This window comes from Microtus ochrogaster, chromosome 22 (assembly GCF_000317375.1).
Source record: "Microtus ochrogaster isolate Prairie Vole_2 chromosome 22, MicOch1.0, whole genome shotgun sequence".
Classification (NCBI taxonomy): Eukaryota; Metazoa; Chordata; class Mammalia; order Rodentia; family Cricetidae; genus Microtus; species Microtus ochrogaster.
In genome coordinates, this window is record NC_022023.1 from 27,622,570 (window position 1) to 27,642,383 (window position 19,814).

At 40.2% G+C, this 19,814-nt stretch overlaps 1 protein-coding gene across 6 annotated transcripts in view; it reads left to right on the top strand.

Moving 5' to 3' along the window:
* Window positions 1-19,814, top strand: part of Tjp1 (tight junction protein 1) — a 248,825-nt gene that overhangs the window by 218,201 nt on the left and 10,810 nt on the right. For 4 of the 6 annotated variants that reach the window (XM_013350220.2, XM_026784335.1, XM_013350221.2 and 1 more), the window contains 11 exons: window positions 2,179-2,287; window positions 3,977-4,196; window positions 4,476-4,660; window positions 4,776-4,871; window positions 7,776-7,858; window positions 8,424-8,634; window positions 8,853-8,953; window positions 11,920-12,270; window positions 13,500-14,372; window positions 14,495-14,592; window positions 15,474-15,701. In XM_013350220.2, the coding sequence (XP_013205674.2) occupies window positions 2,179-2,287; window positions 3,977-4,196; window positions 4,476-4,660; window positions 4,776-4,871; window positions 7,776-7,858; window positions 8,424-8,634; window positions 8,853-8,953; window positions 11,920-12,270; window positions 13,500-14,372; window positions 14,495-14,592; window positions 15,474-15,701 (2,555 nt within the window). Of the gene's footprint in view, window positions 1-2,178; window positions 2,288-3,976; window positions 4,197-4,475; window positions 4,661-4,775; window positions 4,872-7,775; window positions 7,859-8,423; window positions 8,635-8,852; window positions 8,954-11,919; window positions 12,271-12,595; window positions 12,845-13,499; window positions 14,373-14,494; window positions 14,593-15,473; window positions 15,702-19,814 lie in introns of all 6 variants that reach the window. The other 2 variants (XM_005357797.3, XM_026784336.1) reach the window with 1 other exon arrangement.

Consider the following 19,814-nt stretch of genomic DNA (forward strand, 5'->3'; position numbering starts at 1 on the left):
TAACTTATGTACAGTCTCTTGAACCACTTAAGTTTCACATTACGAACCCATTAGATCTAGCTTGTGTTAGACTGGTCACCTGCCATTCTCCCTTTTCTCTTGTTTGCTGCTTCATTAGTTGTTAGTGATGTTTTATTGGTCATTGGTATTCACAGAACCTATTAGGAAACCAAGTTTTAGATCTCTCTACTGTCTACTAAATAGTCTTTTAAAAGTTCAGTTAAACATTTTAGCTGTCAAGACTGCCAGAGACCACAACTTGTGACCAGTAATTTTGGGTATTATTTTCCCATGGGAGTGTGTGGTTTTCATTGTAGTTCTGGCCTCTCGGATCATTCATATTTCAGATCATGGCTCAGATCCAGGAGGATGGGATATATTGGCAGATCTGTAACTTGCTTGGCTTTGAAATTTCAAGCCCCACATGGAAGGTGGTCATTGACAAAGGTCAGGAGAACAGGAGCTAGATGTAATTTCCAACGTGCTTTTCTCCTCTTCTCTCCCTTTCCTTGGCTGTGTTCTTAGTAATGATAGTGTCTTCATCTGTCTCTCACTTCTCTTTTTAGGGGATCCAAATATTTTTATGTATTCGATCTGGTTGGTAAACTCTGTTCCAGTTTTTAAATCAGAACATCATCCTATCCGGTGTGGGTTGTACATTTCCTGTTTCCGTATCTCCTCTCTTTGCTGCCTCCAGTCTGGTCTCTCTTTGCTTTCAGCCTCCTCCTCCTCCTCCCTGTGCTGAATTGAGTCTTCCATCTGCTCTACAGTCTTGCAGCTTTGTCCATCTCTTCTCTTTCCCTCCTCTGATTCTGTCTGGTTCTTCAGTGTCTATTTCTCTCTTTTGCTGTTGACTCATTCAAGGGGTGGTTGAGTTCCTTCCTTGCCTTTGTTTTTCTTTGTTTTGTTTGTTTTTTAAATCACTGTGGCCCTACAGTATGACTTTAGCCACTACCCAATCTCAGTTTTTCTGGTTATCACTGACCAATGTCAACTTTGCATCATGTTTTCTATCGTTTCTTAGACGCATTTGCCTGTCAATCCTCAAAAGCATTCTCCCTGAGATTCTGTCATGTAACTGATGCTCCTGGTGCCTTGACTTCTGTAATTTGGGACAATATCAGTGTTGCCTGCACCTCTGTTGCTTGGCCTTCATCTCAAGTGAGCAGCCCACAGCTAGAATCTTTTCTCCTGGTGCAGTTTCCTGTCCCTGTGGCTGCATTCATCTAGTCCTCTTTTCCTTCCAAAGTTCAGCATGTCAAAAAGTCTTGTCCTCATCTCTGACTTAGCATGCTCTTTTGACACTGTATTAGGTTCTTCCTGGTAATAATCTCTTGTCCTCATTGCACTTACGTCATATTTGAACGCAGTATGATGATAATGCTGACTGACTATATTAGAAATTCCAGCACTTATTTTCTTACTATCCCATGATCCTGTTTTGAGGTAAATGGGGAATATATCATCTAAGGGCAGCTTCTTAATAGCTCAATTTGGGTTTTACATGACAATTAGTAGTGCATTTTGACTTTTTGCCTTTTGGCCTTTTTGTTGTTGTTGTTGTTGTTGCTATTATTTAAGTGGAGAAGAAATTCCAAAAGGTAGTAGGAGAAAGTTTCTACTGTTTGTAATCCTACACAGTTACTGGTGAAAATTGTATAGATTTCATTTCAACTTCATTTTGGAATGGAGGAATTTTACTAATCTTAAGTAAATATTGACTTGAGACTCAGAGCCACCCCTACAATGCTACTGTTATAAGGACACTGTCTTTCTGGTTGTTTTGTGGGTATGTCATTTCCTTTTCAGCAATGAGTTAAAAAAAAAAAAGTTAGTTATATGTAGAATGAATATAGAATTTTAAATCTAAAGATTTTAAGTGGTAAAAACACATTGTCATTTTGGGTCTAAATTGTTTAGATTTGTATCAGATTCTTATAAATGTCAGGTTATATTATAAATGCTCTGAATTTACATTTTTACTCACCTTAGTACTTTGTGTCTGTTTATTTTAAATTAGAGAATATTATACTCTCCAAAGTTGAAAAAAAACCTGCCCTGTTAAATATATAGTATTGTCAAATTAGATAGACTTTGAAAATACTTTCCTAAGTAAATAAACACATTTATATTCCTAAAAACAGCTAGCTTAAATTTGTAACATTTTTATTTTAATAGGTGAACAATGTAGATTTCACAAATATTATAAGAGAAGAGGCCGTCCTTTTCCTTCTCGACCTCCCTAAAGGTGAAGAAGTGACCATACTGGCGCAGAAGAAGAAGGATGGTGAGATACTGTCTGAAATGGAGAGGATTAGCCTATAGAAGTTGGGGCCTTTCAAAGGGATTGACTCGTTCAAATTAAATAAATTGTTCAAAGTAAATAAGGCCCGGTGTGGTAGCACACCTATAATCCCAGCACTCAGGAGCCTGGCACAAGAGGATTGCTAGTTCAAAGCAAGGCATGATGGTTTCTCCAAAGAATTCAACCTGGTATGATGATTTAGGCATTTTATCTCAGTACTTGATTGGCAAAGGTATGTGGATATCTGTGATTTAAGCCAGACTGGTCTACATAGTAAATTCTAGGACAGACAAGACCACATGCTGAGACCTTGTCTCAAACAAGACAAACCATTAAAAAATATAGTTCAGAATAAATCATTCCTAGTAATAATTGAGTTTGTTAATCTCGGGCAGTTAATTTTATTTATTTAAGGTTCTACAGTCTACACTATACTCATTAACAGAGCAAAATAAATAGGATCAGCATTTATGGCATTATGATTTAAGTCAAATGCCAGCCAATCTTCTATAAGTCATAGAGGAATATTTGTTTTATTAGTTATTGGAATTATATAAAAGTGTATGTGGATAGCGTCTACGTTTTGTTGTTTTTTTTTTTTTTGTTTGTTTGTTTGTTTTTGTTTTTCGAGACAGGGTTTCTCTGTAGCTTTGGAGCCTGTCCCGGAACTCCCTTGGTAGACCGGGCTGGCCTCGAACTCACAGAGATCCGCCTGCCTCTGCCTCCCGAGTGCAGCATCTAAGTTTTGTACTAGTGTTTTTTCTATGGAATATAAAGAATTGTTAATAACCATTCTAAACTTTTTTTGTTATTTTTTTCATTGAAAATTGAGGGGTTTTGTTTTTGTTTTAGTTACTCATATTTTGGGAGCCACCCTGTTTGTTATTCGATATTTCAGACTGTGTCTCATATCCATACAGTAGACAAGAAGTTGTAGTACATTCCCCTGCCTGCTCCAACACACTCCATTTTTGAGGTGTTTCATGTGGCCCAGTTAGACTGGAACTTCACGTGTTGAAGGAGTTAGTTGATCTTGAACACCTGATCCTCCTGTCTACCTCCCCGAGTGCTGGGGTTATAGGAATGAACCACCACACACAGCCTAGCATTGTTCAGTTGGAACAACCAAAGTCTCCTGGCAGAGTTGGGAAATAAATTGCTCTTTGGAACATTTACAGATAATTAGGCGCTATAACAGGAGCAGAAATGGAACATATTTATCTTTTCTGTATTGTTTTATCATGTGCAGAATGGAGGGACCATTTTATGAGGTAATGTTAAACAACAATGAGATGAAGTAGTTCCAGACACAGTGAGAATTGAGCACTGATTGGGTATTGTATGTTTTTTTTTGTTTTTTGTTTTTTGTTTTTTTTTTTTTTGTTTTTCAAGACAGGGGTTTCTCTGGCTGTCCTGGAACTAGCTCTGTAGACCAGGCTGGCCTCGAACTCACAGAGATCCGCCTGCCTCTGCCTCCCGAGTGCTGGGATTAAAGGCGTGCGTCACCACTGCCCGGCTGGGTATTGTATGTTGACATGGGCATTAGCAGGAGCATCTGGGTATTGTATGTTGACATGGGCATTAGCAGGAGCATCTTCACATAATGTCTTCTGCAAATTAAATGTCTTATCCCAGTAAGTATTGCTTAATGTGTTTCTTTTGATTTCTTAGTATATCGTCGCATTGTAGAATCGGATGTAGGAGATTCATTCTATATTAGAACTCATTTTGAATATGAAAAGGAGTCTCCCTATGGACTTAGTTTTAACAAAGGAGAAGTGTTCCGTGTTGTGGATACCTTGTACAATGGAAAGCTGGGCTCTTGGCTTGCCATTCGAATTGGCAAAAATCATAAGGAGGTAGAACGAGGCATCATCCCCAATAAAAACAGGTATGAACACTTGGTAATCCTTACCCTGTGAATTAAATAAGTGGTGATAGATGCTGTCAGTCTCACTGAGGGATTTGGGGAATACAAATTCATATTTTTCATTATGTTTGCTCACAGTAGTCATAAGTTTATATAAACTATTTTGTTAAAACTGTTGAGATAGGAATTACATATGATGTTCTATCCCGAATTTTGATGTTCCATTTCATTTCATTGTGGCTTTTTTTTCCTTGCTGCCTTTTAAATACTTTTTGTTTATGTTTCTTTTTTCTTTATTAGAGCTGAGCAGTTAGCCAGTGTACAGTACACACTTCCAAAAACAGCAGGTGGAGACCGAGCTGACTTCTGGAGATTCCGAGGGCTTCGTAGCTCCAAGAGAAATCTTCGAAAAAGCAGAGAGGACCTGTCAGCTCAGCCAGTTCAGACCAAGTTCCCAGCTTATGAAAGGGTTGTTCTTCGAGAAGGTAGTTCATTCCTCTACCATGATGCCTATCTTTTCATGGCAGTATGTTTCAGTAAGTGAAAATTATAAAACATGTCATCATTTTTTTTAAATTTTTTCACCTAATTTCTCTCCAGCTGGATTCCTGAGACCTGTAACCATCTTTGGACCAATTGCTGACGTTGCCAGAGAAAAATTGGCGAGAGAAGAACCAGATATTTATCAGATTGCAAGTGAGTAGATGGTGGGCTAGTCTACTTTCAGTAGACTCGGGCTCAGCCCCAACCTTCTTCAGTAGACTCAGGAACAGCACTGACCTTTAATAGGCTGCAGAGTGTTTCTTTTGTTTGTCTAAAAATTCCTTCAAAAGGGAACATCTGAACAGTCTCACAAAAATACAACTTTTTTGAGAATTTTGCACTTTATGTTGTTCTTTTAATTTGGAGGAAAGGCGGAGGTTGTCTTTGTTCTCCAGTTCCCTGTACGAAAGAGGATCACGGTTTTTGAAGCTATTTCTTTCTGTGAAAACTGCCTAGCCCATGATCTTGTTGAACCTTCACAGCGATGCTGTGAGCAAAGGGTCCAAATACCTATTTTTGAAGTTGAGCCGTCTCCTTAGTGTGCCTTAGTGGGGTTGTGCTAAGCATTGCTGCCTGTCTGTTAAGTTTAAGTTTCCCTTTGATGATCGCTAGTGAATGGCAAAGCATGGCCTTCATCCCAGCCTTTGTGACTGAATGCAGTGATTTTTAGTCACTGCTACAGAAATGTGTGGGCAGGGTGACGTGTGCCAGTAGACCCACCTGACCGTGAGGCGGCAGTGCTCTGCACACTAGTGTGTGCCGCTCCATTCTCTGAGGATCAGTCATGGTGGTTGAAATAGACAGACTTGGTCATAACCCTTTAGCTTGCTTTAAATTACATGTAAAATCTGAAACTGCAGCTTCCTCACATTTTCACTCATTGTGAAAGTTAAAAAAATAATTTTGACATATGTTACCACCACCCTCAATTCCACCTCATTATAATTGCTTCTATCCTTTATATTTTCAAAGTTTGATTTTGAAATTTTCAAAATTTTTCTTTTTCTCTTTAATAAATAATAAAATATTTTCTTTTTATTGTTTTTCTTGCACCTCATGACTCGACTACTTTTTTAAACAATCTTTTTATTTTACATACCAATCCCAATTCTCCCTCCCTTCTGTCTCCTCCTCCATCCACTCCTTAGAGAGTGAGTCAGCAAAGCCTTTGACTAGTTTTTCTGTGTGTAGTTTCTGTCATGTTTCTTGGTGGTTTATTTATTTATGTGGGGATATGGCTTCTCCCATATTTATTTCGGATTTTTTATAGAAAGGAAGAAACCATAGAATGTGAACATCATGTCTGTTGATTGTGGGTACTACTGTTTTCCAGAGGATTGTGCCCACCGTCTTTTGTTATGAGACTCTCATTAACATTTTAAAGTTTACAACATTAGACAATAAGCACATTACATTTTTTTTTATTGCTTTTAATTTGTTTTGATGATTTGGCTCGAGGGCGGAGATTAGAGACAGGGTTTCTCTGTGCACCTCCACCTGTCCTGAAACTCGCTCTCTAGACCAGGCTGGCCTCCAACTCACAGAGATCCACCTGCCTCTGCCTCCAGAGTGCTGGGATTAAAGGTGCGCACCACCACCGCCCAGCACTTTTGATGAAATTTAGTGAAGATACTTATTTCCTAAATTCAGACAAGTGAAGAAGGAGCCTGTCCTAGAACTAGCTCTTGTAGACCAGGCTGACCTTGAACTCTTGGTCTTATCTTGCCCTGCCCCCTCGAAGCTCCTCCTCTGCCCTTACTTGTTCCTTGGAGCCTGTGTTACTTCCAGACCTCTGCCTTTTCCACTCTGAGACCCCAGCCTCTTCCCTCCCCTTCCATTTCACTCTGTCCAGAGTCACACGTGTCACTGTAGACCTCTGTGGTGGCTGTTTGAAAATTGATCCCCAGCCGTGTTAGACATATGAGGGAGGAGAGAGGGCTGCCAGGATGACGCTTAGGCTGCCTCTCAGCTGCATCTCTGGCGCCTCATAGCCTCCGTGCTTACGGCTGTTACTGTGAGTGAGGTGGCTGACTGGAAATCCCCAGGCCATTTGCTGCTGCAGCATTACTGCTGGTCTCAGCCCGTTAGGAAGCTTCCCCATGTCAGGGTGCCACACAAATGAGACCATAATTTTGGTGTTACTGCAAAGGATGGTGGGAAACTAAGCCTTATACAATAAGGGGGGACAAAAGCATCCTTAAGCCCATAAGCGCAGGAACTTTTAGGACCTATTTTTTCCCCCAGAATATTAATAGAGTAGAAGGAACACTGAAGAAAAAGTAAGCATTTTAAAACCCGGATTAAAAAAATGTTTACATATTTTGTTTGTAGCAAATAATAATTTATTACAACTTTTCTCTCCTGGCTTTAAAAGCAAAGTAATCAATATAATTTTTAAAATCATCATCTCTGGTAAGGTATATTTATTTATTAAATAACTTATAATTTTTTTAATAGCCATAAAACATTTATTGAGGGAGAGAGAGTTATTGAGGGAGAGAGAGAGAGAGAGAGAGAGAGAGAGAGAGAAGGAGAGAAGGAGAGACAGAGAAACACATGTGCGCACGCCAAGAGAACAGGAAGGGAAAACTTAAATAACTTTTTACTTATATTCTGCTTACTTATTGTTTAGCTTATGAATTTGTGATGTTACACTTTATTTTTTACTGTGGCTTTTTTTTTAAGTACCACATCAAAATATTTATTTTGATTACTAAAGTTCTTGGGGGATGCCTCCTTAGTTTTTCCTCCCAAAGCAAGTGCATCATCTTTCTTCTATTAATCCTGGTTCTGTTAGGAAACATTGTCTGACCTGGTATAGGGAGTACCTCTTTTAGCAGTTTCCACCCTTTGTGATGGAAGCATTTTTGCTTTTTACAGTAGATGAATGGGGCTTTCCCTGATGACTTGCTACTGACCTCTAGTGGATAGAATGCACACTGCTAAACATGCTACAATGTACAGCACAGCCCACAACCAGGTGTTATTCTAGCAAGTCTGTATGCTCAGTTCTTGAGAAATTCTTACATGATGTTTTTGTCCTGTCTTCATGAGTAGAAAGTGAACCACGAGATGCTGGAACTGACCATCGTAGCTCTGGCATTATTCGCCTTCATACAATAAAGCAAATCATAGATCAAGTAAGTTATTACAAGTTAACACGTTCTTTATAAACAGTAAAGCTTATGTTTTTGATGAGGAAATTTAATTTTTTAACAAAGGGGAATTTTCCAAACATAATTACTGGTGTAGTCTAAGAAAATTAAGCCCTTTCTGTAGAAAAGCATTAATTCAAGAATATAGTCGTGATGAACATCAGTAGAGCTTTTGTTGCTATAATGGTGGTGTTTGGATGCAATTGGCAGTCTGTTGTAGCAGTGCAGTTCAGAGTGCTTGTGCATGGAAGGAGATGCCAGGAACATTAAGTTGCCACTCTGACTGTGACAGCCTGAGCACAGATAATAGTTAGCTTACAAGCCTTGTAGCTGAGTTTTAAAAATAGCTGATGAAAAGTTTGTTTTTTTAGTTGGACTGGATATTTCTGAATTAACTTTACATTACAATTTTTTAATGAGTGCTCCTGAGTCATAGCAATCACAGGGTTCAGCTAATACTGAAGTATAGTAGAGCCTGTGGCTTTTTCAGAGGAGAATGGTTTTTAATGGTGTTTTGTATCTTCATATGTGTTTTCCTTCCTGTCTCTAGGACAAACACGCTTTATTAGATGTAACACCAAATGCAGTTGATCGTCTTAATTATGCCCAGTGGTATCCAATTGTTGTGTTCCTTAACCCTGACTCTAAGCAAGGCGTGAAAACAATGAGGATGAGGTTATGTCCTGAGTCTCGGAAAAGTGCCAGGAAACTATATGAACGATCTCATAAACTTCGTAAGAATAATCACCATCTTTTCACAAGTGAGTACGTTACTCAGATGCTGATGCTTTATGATCTCTGCTTAGAGAGCTTATGTTAATTTAAACCTAAGAATGTCTGGTTGAAAGGAAAAGTGTAATGACTGCCTAACTGAAAACTTGAAGTAGTTGTACTCCTCAGACTGCTGATAGACAGGGCTGGGTCATCTCTCTAGTGCTCGTGTTCTAACCATAAAACTACATTGTTCATTCATTTGCAGCTACAATTAACTTAAATTCCATGAATGATGGTTGGTACGGTGCCCTGAAAGAGGCCATTCAGCAGCAACAGAATCAGCTGGTGTGGGTCTCTGAGGGGAAGGTATGGAGCCTCCTATTACTTTTTATACTTGTTAAATTTCACAACTAAGGTAAATGCTACTCTTTTCTTCCTTGCTAAGTAGTTGTAAGTAATTTTGGAAAAGCTAGCCTTTATAATGCTTTTTATCATTTGTGTGGAGCAGTTATAAGCGGAAAGCTTGTTATAGTCCCCGTTTAACCAAATGACTCATCTGGTGCGGCTCTCTGGTAAAGACTTAGCTGACTCTGTCCCTGGCTGGCTGGGGAGAGACAGCTTTGAACTTGGTTTCAGCTTCTTCCTCTGAAGGGAAAAGGGATTTATAACCTGAGTGAGGAGAGCTTTCTGGAAAGACAGGCAGTGTGTGGGAAACACCGCCCCCCCCCCCATGGCTGTCAGGGGTGTTGCAGAAGCCACCAGCCCATGAAAGGTCTAGGAAACATTGAAAATAAACACTGTGCCCTCACATTTTACCATAGGGATTTTCTCCACCTCCCTCAGTGGCACCTACCTTTAACCAACTGGGAAATAGTAAACAAATTTGTGATCTTTTTCTGGCTTTGAATTTTGGTTTTACATATACCCAATGGCTAATTAGAGTAGCTGCTTTCTGTTGTTAGCATGGTATATAGCAGTCTTGGGTGGGAAAGTTCTATTTATTTGTTTGGAGAGACAGTTGCTTCCTCAAGGTACACTGTTAAAGGAGTCTTTGTTTTTAAAGTCTTCTGCCTTTGTCAGATTCATGTGATTGTTAGGGAATATTAAGAGTCCCTCTGGGTTTTTGGCTTATTTTCAGTTAAGTTTTTCTATTGCCTTGTTGGTTTGAGTTCCGTGTTTTGCTCCTGCATGCCCCCTCCCTCCCTTTCTCTGCCTGGCTACTGTGCAGGTGCTCTGGCCATGCATGCTGCATGTTTAGCGAGTCCCTATCCAGAAACATGTGACCTCTGCAAGAAAAATTGCTAAACGTTTACAGCTAGAGGTAACATGATTGTTCTCACCTATAATAAAGCATCAGAATCATAATTGTTCTCATTGTGCACCAGCTTGGGAGATGGACTGTGCAGATGACATAATAGGCCACATGAGTAACTCACATGCCAGCTTGGACACTGATAGGAAAGTCACAGTGGACAACCTCACTGTGCCACTTTACAACAACACACCAAGGCTTACTTGGTGGCAGCTGATGGAGGGATTGAGTCTTCGTGCTTCATCTACAGCTGCACAGCTCTCCTAGCAGCCTGTGCCAAGTAGAGTGCGATGCCCTTCACTCTTGAGCTGAACTCTTAAAGTTGGTCTGTGCGTTTGTTATTCCCCAGATGCACAAAGTTAGACACACCTGCCTGTCCTGTGAGTTAAGTCACAAATCCTTATTTTCAATAGTTTCTCTTTGTAATACTTTTGTATATTTAACTTGGTTTTAAAATAAAAGAATACCCCAACTTTTTATATAAGAAAAGATACAACATTACCTGGTTTGATGCATTTCGTAAATCAGAGAAGTCATTTCAACTCAAATCAGACTTGATTTCTCTTCTGCCCCTTCCATCCAAAATACATTTTATCAGAATGGACAGATTATTGAAGAAAATAAATTTTTCATTTTCACCAACTTTCCTGAATTAACAATTTTGACTTAATTGCCACAGAGTTACTTTTTTGTAAGATCTGACACACTCTTTTTTTCCCCTGTGAAATCAAGAAACATCATCCTGAGATTTTCTTAATATTAAGATACAACATTTCCTACTTCAGAATAGCCATGGCTTTTGCTCACTTCTGTATTTCAAGGAGCTAGATAGATCAATGGATTCGGTGCTTCTTCTGCAAGCTTTAAATCCTTCCCAGCAGGTTAATGAGTAGAGCAGATGGCAAGAACACTTCTCTTCAGCAGTAGCCATTCTAGATGGTAGAGATCAGTGGGAGAGAGTCTCCTGTAACTGAGCACAGCCCCGGGTGCTCTGCCCTTAGCCTGACACAGAGCCTTCCCTCGTCTTACCACCTGAAAAGCACTGAGGAGACCTGGCTCCCAAGGTCATGATCTTGGCACAGCTGGTTCACAGAGCTGCACCACACCTGATGGTTACTTTTAGTGCATCTGCCTAGAGAATGAATCTCAACACTTCTCACAGAGTAGTCCACGCTGTAATGGAAGAAATCCTTGTGATTTCAGAATTCTAATTGCATCACTTCTCATGCAAGATCTTCCGAGACTGCTGTTTAATCCTAGTACTGTTTCAAACTGGTATCCTGTGAGTCTGCTGATTACAACCAGTAGTTCCCTTTCCCTCGTGCACTTCTCATGTTCTCTCTGATCTGCTCTGAAGCTCATCCCACCCCCGAGCTTGTCAGGAATTAACTCAAGTCTTAGTCACTTGCAGAAGGGAAGTGTGACAGTTTTCCTTTTCCATCCATCGCTAACTGCTTCTGTGAAAAGAGTCTTCTTAACCGAGATGGCCGTCCTGCCCGTGATGGCTTTCTGTTGTGTCATAGAAGCTTTAGAGGCTACATGCCAATTCAAAAACAAAATCTGCTTCCTAACTATAAATACAGTATTTCTTACTCAGCCTATTGTGGGTTTATTTTCATGGTTGTTCTCACAAGTACTGTTCCGTCAGTGTGCCCTTGTTTGTGTGAGCTTGGTTTAATAGCATTCTCTTTCTTCGCCTTGCTTTTGGATGAAAAGCTAGTGACTAGGTTTATAACTATGTGTCATGTCAGAGTTCCTTCCTGTTCTCTGTGGCTGTGCGCTAGATTTGTCCTAGCTAGTCAGCCACTGTTTGATCATCCAGGCCTTTCTGATCTCGGGACGCTATGTGTATCTGCATGTGTGCTTGTACAATCTTCTTGACTTTCCTCATCAGAAATTTCAAGAAATAGATAACGATTTCTCCAAAGAAAAGTATTCCTTTCAATCTCTCTTGTAAAATAAAGGCCATCTCTTAAAGAACTACTGAATAAAATTTTTGATTTACTTTTATTTGACCCAGGCGGATGGTGCTACAAGTGATGACCTTGATTTGCATGATGATCGTCTGTCCTACCTGTCAGCCCCAGGTAGTGAGTACTCAATGTATAGCACGGACAGTAGACACACTTCTGACTATGAAGATACAGATACAGAAGGCGGGGCCTACACTGATCAAGAACTAGATGAAACTCTTAATGATGAGGTGGGGACTCCACCGGAGTCTGCCATAACACGATCCTCTGAGCCTGTAAGAGAGGATTCCTCTGGAATGCATCATGAAAACCAAACATATCCTCCTTATTCACCACAAGCGCAGCCACAACCTATTCATAGAATAGACTCCCCTGGACTTAAGACAGCCTCTCAACAGGTAAGCAGCAAGCATTCGGCGCTTTTAGTTAGAGGTGCATTATGAGGTTTAAGAATGTGGTCATACGTTAAAGATTATTCCTTTCTTCCTCAGATTACAACTTAATCTTGAATTTCAGATCGAGAGTACCAAGGGCTTTTTTTCTGAGTTTTCTGCGTTCATCTTACACAGCATTATATTGAAATTTTCAACAAAACTATAGCACATGACGTCATAGTGAACATTGCTAATTAGCACACTTAATGTCTACCAGTCATTATTAATTGTGCAGCAAGTTAGTAATAGCCAGAAACACTATATTTAAAACATTTTAAACACTTCACAGAAAGCAGAAGCCTCATCTCCAGTCCCTTACCTTTCGCCTGAAACGAACCCAGCACCACCAGCCTCTGCAGCCAACCCTAATGCAAAGTTAGCTAATGCCAGTGTCAGACGGGAGGAGCTCACTCCAGCCCCTCCTACCTCGCACGCATCATCACAGGCTGATTGTTTAGGAGCACCAAGTGCTGAGACAGCTGACATGGTGCTCAGAGATGAAGGACCGTCATTGTCGCCGCATGTAGAGCCGACAGAGGTACCCGTGCCCGTGCTGCAGTGCTGCACTGATTGTTGCTCTCCATCCACCTGGCACATGATTAGTACTGCTTCGCCCTTTACGTTTTCCTTCTGCCTTTTTCTTTTTTTTTTTAAACTGGGCTTTATACACTTTAATGCTTTCCAACAAGACAAATCATTTCAGTGTTGTAGTTTGCATGGCTTCGAATGGTATATTGATTATTTGAGACCAAGCCTTTTAAGATTTGTGCTTCAATATTTATTACTTTTAATTTTGATTTTAGTGTCTTCTAGAATTCTTTACTACATAATTGAGACTCAGCATAACATTTCTATGTTTATATAAATTATGGTGGCCATAAATTTTCTTTGTGATTTTTATCTTCAGTATGAAAATCAAATAGAATCAGTCATTCAGTAAATTAGTTTTCTGTTAAATGAATAATTATCTTTCCCTACTTTTTGGTGGTGCAAGCTAAAGCATAAGACTCTTCCCTGCAGTGTAAGTTGTCAGCTTCCACTTGAGCTATGTCACTCCTAATCTGTCCCAATCAGAAATGGTAGGGTATACCATTTCACATTCTAAAGTCATAACTTAATACTTGCCGTTGCCTAATAAAATAGAACAGAATTATAAAGAATCCTTTGTCCTCAAATATGGGTTTTTTATGCAGGTGTTTAGGAAGGAGCCATATCCTGAAGAAATGATGAGACAAAACCATATTTTAAAACAACCTGCTCTTGGTCACCCAGGGCAGAGGCCAGATAAAGAGCCAAATCTGGCCTATGAACCCCAACTTCCATACATAGAAAAGCAAGCCAGCAGAGACCTTGAGCAGCCTGCATACAGGTATGACTCCTCAGGCTACACAGACCAGTTTTCTCGAAACTATGACCATCGCCTACGATATGAAGATCGAATCCCTACCTATGAAGACCAGTGGTCGTATTATGATGACAAACAGCCCTACCAGCCTCGGCCTTCTTTTGATAATCAACCTCCTCGAGACCTGGACTCCAGACAGCATCCTGAAGAGCCTTCAGAAAGAGGTTATTTCCCACGTTTTGAAGAACCAGCCTCTCTGTCATATGACAATAGACCACGCTATGAACAGTTGCCTCGAACCTCTACTCTCCGACACGAAGAACAGTCAACTTCTGGATATGAGGTGCACAACAGATACAGGCCAGAAGCTCAACCCTATACTTCATCAGGTCCTAAGTCATCTGAGCCCAAGCAGTACTTTGACCAGTACTCACGAAGCTATGAGCAAGTACCGCCACAGGGATTTACCTCCAAAACAGGCCACTATGAGCCTCTCCATGGTGCTGCAGTTGTTCCTCCTCTAATACCTTCCTCGCAACAGAAGCCAGAAATTCTGGCCTCAGTTACCAAACCACAGCCTCCACCCCCAACACTAACTGAAGAAGAGGAGGATCCAGCAATGAAACCACAGTCTGTGCTCACCAGAGTCAAGATGTTTGAAAACAAAAGATCTGCGTCTTTGGAGAGCAAGAGAGATGTAAATGACACTGCCAGCTTTAAGGTAAAGCTGTGTCTCTTTAGCCTGAGTCTGTAGATACAGTAGTAGAGTTCAGATAGTTCATAGCTGTCTGCTTTCTTTTAATGGAACTTTCTTGTTAACTATCTCTTTCTTGTTCTCTGCAGCCTCCAGAAGTAGCATCTAAACCTCCAAGTGCTTCCCTTGCTGGCCCTAAACCTGTTCCTCAGAGTCAGTTTAGTGAGCATGACAAAACGCTTTACAGGTGGGTGTGCTCAGGCATGAATCTGACGGAGGGGGAGAGGAGCTTACTCCCCAAGCTGAAGAGCCAGCTTTCCTGATAAACCCTGACCAACCAGGAAGAGGCTCGAAAGCTCTCGTGTGCCCCTGTGACAAAGCTTTAGTGGAAAAAATTTTTTAGGAAAAAAAATCTGTGGAAAAGTTGTTTGTTTTTAAAGCAAATTATTGAAACAAAAGTTTTAAAATTGTAAAACCATATTGTTTTCTCCATTTTAAGTACATTCAGAGTGTGAACTGTTTGCAGGAGTGAAAACAACCTCAAACTGGTTTAAATCACTAAAATCATTCAGTTAGGGATCATGCATAAAAGGTTCTGTGTTAGCCGGGCAATGGTGGCGCACGCCTTTAATCCCAGCACTCGGGAGGCAGAGGCAGGCGAATCTCTGTGAGTTTGAGACCAGCCTGGTCTACAGAGCTAGTTCCAGGACAGGCTCCAAAGCCACAGAGAAACCCTGTCTCGAAAAACCAAAAAAATAAATAAATAAATAAAAGGTTCTGTGTTAATCACACCAATGGAACCCCTTCACAGATAATCATTGAGTTTATACTAAGTTGTCCTAAGGTACTCCAAGGCAAAAGGAGTCTGTATTTGCATATGCAGCATGAATATGTTATATTAGAAATGCTGATCGTTGACAAAACTATTAAAACCCAAATAGTCACAACTGTCTGTAGAAAGATGAAAGTACAAAAACAAAACCAGGTAGACCACTACTGAAGAACAACTCCTGAGGTTGACCCCAGCCTGTACACACAAGCAAAGGGGGAGGGATCCAAATTTTTATTTTCCAGTGTCTTTATAAAATAAATATCTAACAATTTGTTTTGCTCGTTTCCCATTATCAGGCTCCCAGAGCCTCAGAAACCTCAAGTAAAGCCACCTGAAGATATTGTTCGATCAAATCACTATGACCCTGAAGAGGATGAAGAATATTACCGGAAACAGCTCTCCTATTTTGACCGAAGAAGTTTTGAGACCAAGCCTCCTGCACATATTCCTGCCAGCCATCACCCAGAACCTGCTAAGCCAGTCCATTCCCAGAGTCAGCCAAATTTTTCTAGTTATTCCTCAAAGTAAGTTGTTTGACCCAAGATTTACCTTTAAAGCTAAGATGAAGCAGAAAGTTCTAGTTGCATAATGTAGAGTTAACCGGATAGAGTTCAGGGTGCTAAGGAAGTTGGCACATGCCTTGCTCCATGCTCTTCCACTTCCTAGAGGCTCTGGTATGTGGTTTTGCTCATAACCCTGACATCAGACATAAAGAGTTTTGACATAAGGAAAGTTGCTAAAGTTAAGAGTTTTGGTGAAAAGAGTGAACTGAAGACCTGAAGTTGAGCTGAACCCTGCATTTGATGGTGATCCTTTTCTTGTTTCTGTTTTTGTCTTTAAGACATAAAAGTAGGTGGGTAAGGGGGTCACAGAGAGGAAATACTCAGATGGTTTTTTGGTTTTGGTTTTGTTTTCATGAAGATTAGGAAGAACTTGTCTTTTTCTTATTTTGGAGCTGGGGGTGTTGTTAGAGACGTGTAGTTCAGCTTTACAGAGATCAGGTGAGATGAAATGACAAGCTCTTTAGTTCTTAGTCTTTTTCTCTGTCTGCTTCTCTCTTCTCTCTCTTGCCTTCTGTGTTGGTGGGTTTGTGCTTCCTGCTGTTGGTACATCTCTGGACCCTGACAGACTTTGTTCCTGAGAGTTTGGTACGGTCCCACACAGGCACCGGTGGACTCGTGCCTCCACAAAACCACACCCATAGAAACAAAAACAGTTGGGGTTTGTCACAAAGGAATTTGTTTATAAAATTATGGAAGCTGTCCAAGCAGTCCTAAGTCAAAAGGCAGATAGTCTAGAAGACCAGGTCCAAGAAATGCTTGGGAGTGTCTAAATTCAGGGAAGGACTACGTTCTTTACCTGATAAACTTTACTGCAGGAAGTGACAGGCATTCCATTTTGGCTGAAAACAAATTTTTAGTGGACCCCGCTTAGTCATCTTCTTTTTTTAAAAAAAAAAAAAAAAATTTATGTGTACTTGTGTGAGGGTGTCAGTGTGTCAGATTCCCGGGGACTGAGTTATAGACAGGTGTGAGCTGTCATGTGGCTGCTGGGAATTGAACCCAAGTCCTCTGGCAGGACAGCCAGTGCTCTTAACCACAGAGTCATCTCTCCAGCCCCCTAGCTTGGTCTTTTTTAAATAAATGGAACTGTGGTTCAGACAAGCCATCACACAAGAGTTTTGTGCCCAGGATTATAGGTATGCACATTTTCAGTGAGCTCACACGTGGGGTTATCTGAAATTGTTTTATATATAGTGCTAAGGGAAGTTGTTTTAAGCCAGGCGGTGGTGACGCACACCTCTAATCCCAGCACTTGGGAAGCAGATGCAGACAGATCTCTGTGAGTTCGAGCCAGCCTGGTCTACAAGCGTTAGTTCCAGGACAGGCTTCAAAGTTCAAGGCCACAGAGAAACCTTGTCTCGAAAAAAAAAAAAATCAAAACAAAAAAAAAATGTATTTTGAAACTTGTAACATTGAAGACCCAATTTAGTTACTCAGGTTTCCCAAGGCATCATTAGTAAAGATTTAGAATATTGCGATCTCTTTAAATCTTTGTTTCCATTGAAGAAAGCAGTTTATGAGAAATACAGATGCACTTTGTGGCAGAGAGTGCATTAACTGATCTAGTTTCCCAGCATAGCACCAGATGGAGCCTGCTAGGAGCTAGACAGGATCAAGTCAAGTAAGCTCAGGTCTTGGTAAGGCAAAGGGGGGTATTCTATAGTTGTATTTTTTAAATTATCTTTTTTTTTTTTTTAAAAAATGTGTATGGGTCTTTTGCTTATATGTATGTATGTACACCATACATGTGCATGTGTATACCTGATGCTCACAGAAATCAGAAGGGAACATCAGATACCTTGAAATTGAAGTTACATGGTTATGAACCACTCTATGGCTGCTAGGAGCTGAACCCAGGGTCTTCTGCAAGACCAGCAAGTGCTCATAACTGCTGAACCATTTCTCTAGCCCCAAGTAGTATTAATTTTAAATGTGTCTTAAAAAAAAATAAGCCAGGCTCTAAAGCTACAGAGAAGCCTTGCCTCAAAAAAACAACAACAAAAACCTCTGCATTTATTTTTTTGAGAGGGGGTGCACCACAATGTACATATGAAGACCATAGAACAGTTTTTGGGAGTTGGTTCTTTTCTTTTTGTGTGGGGCTAGGTGGAGGGGGATGGAAGGATTGACCTCAGGTTGTCTGGCTTTGCAGCAAGTGCCTTCTTGGAACAGAAGTGATAATTTTTTAAGTATCCTGCTTATCTCTTAATTCCGGTTAGAAGAAGGCCAAGTGATATAAAGAGATATTGTACCCTTTTACATTCCTGGTAAATAGGATATAGCCTTGAAAAATACATTTAGATCTAAATTTGCTAGGGAATCAGATGAAAAGCTGTTTGTTTTTTTGTTTTTTTTTTTTTTTAAGCTTTTTGTTATTGCTGTTGTTGCTGCTCTGTGTTTTGAGCCGGGGTCTTACTGTGTATCTCTGGAACTTACTGTGTAGAACAGGCTGGCTTGGAACTCCTGTGACTGACTGCCTTTGCCTCCCAAGTGCTGGGACCAAAGACATATACCATTAGGTCTGGCTTGAAACGTATTTTTGACTTTATGTCAGTTTGATTTTTTTTTTTTTTTTTTTTTTGTAGAGTGAAAATTTAGTTACTTGTATTATAACTTTTAGACAGGGTCTAAAACGCTACCTAGAATACAATGAATTAATGAAGCTCAGTAAAAGGTAGAGTGTGCTAGTTGCACCAGTCATCCACCCCAGAGATCGGGAAGAGCCAGTGTTGTTAATGTTTTCACAGGGAAATTTTGCCATTGAATGAAATAGATAGTGACTATTTTACCATCTTACTTTCTGAGAACTAACTGTAGGCGATAGATTGATGGCAGGTAGTACTTTTTAGTTGTTGTTCAAGTGACATTGTTAGAGGAGAGAAGCTGTGAGTGTTGTTACATGGCAGTTTAAGAAATAAGCATCTACTCAACACAATAGCTTACTGCTGAGAATGGATGAGGGCTTGCTAGAAAGAAAAAGCACATAGTTGATCATAGCCATGTTTGGAAGGTCCATGTGTTTGCAAATTTGCAAAATTACTAAATTATCTTTAGTAAGCTGTACTTGTCGTTCTGTGTGTCCCTTCTCTTTACTTATGCCATTTCTTTTATACAGCTTTTTTTTTGATTGTGATTTGTTTATTCCAGAATCTATTAATTATGACGCAATTATTGCTCATTGTCTGTCTGTCTCTTTCTGTCTCTCTGTCTCTCTCTCTCGTTTTTTGAGACAGAGTTTCTCTGTGTGCTGTCCTATAACTCTGTAGACCAGGCTAGGCTGACCTCAAACTCAGAGGCAAATCCACCTGCCTCTACTGGGATTAAAGTTGTACGTCACCACTGACCAGCAGCTTTTCCCTTTCATTATTGTGTGGTGTTTGGTGTTGAGCCCAGCCTAGGACCTCAGGCAGATACCCTCCAGAGCTACACCCTGTCCTGGCTCATTTCTTTGCTCACCATTAGCTTGCTGTGTCGTAGGTGAGAAGCTACAGTTGTGTGGAGCACAGATGCATTGCCTGTGGTGCCAGCAGCTAAAATACGTGCGGTGGGTGGTCAGGCAGGGCATAACTAAGTTAAATATGTGTTCATATATTGCCGATTCCTTTGGCTAAATGAGGGTTAATCATATGTTCTTTTATGAAGCAAATTATGTTAAGATTGTGGATGTTGGTTAATATTTTTAAATGACATTTGAGTGCTATTTGCTATAAATCTTAGTTAGATTGACCGTTTTCTTTCGTTTTTCTATTGCGCTTGCTTTGCCATCACCTAGATTTCTTGGCTCTTACACTAGCTATGACTACTTGAAAAGGAACATCAAGTGGTAAGATTGGCATTGATGTGAGGCTGTTCCATGAGATGTCCCTCACTGTGTCATTGGCATTATGTGCACTTTCAGATCTCAATGTCTTCTTTCAATATTTAAGTCTAATATGTGTAAGCAGGATACCAACTAATTTTAAAGCTAATCATAAAACTAGATTTCTTCAACAAAAATATGATATGAAAACCAATATACCTTTCAGATCCATGCTATTGTCTGTGCACATAATGCCAGTGCAGCTTGGCACTCTG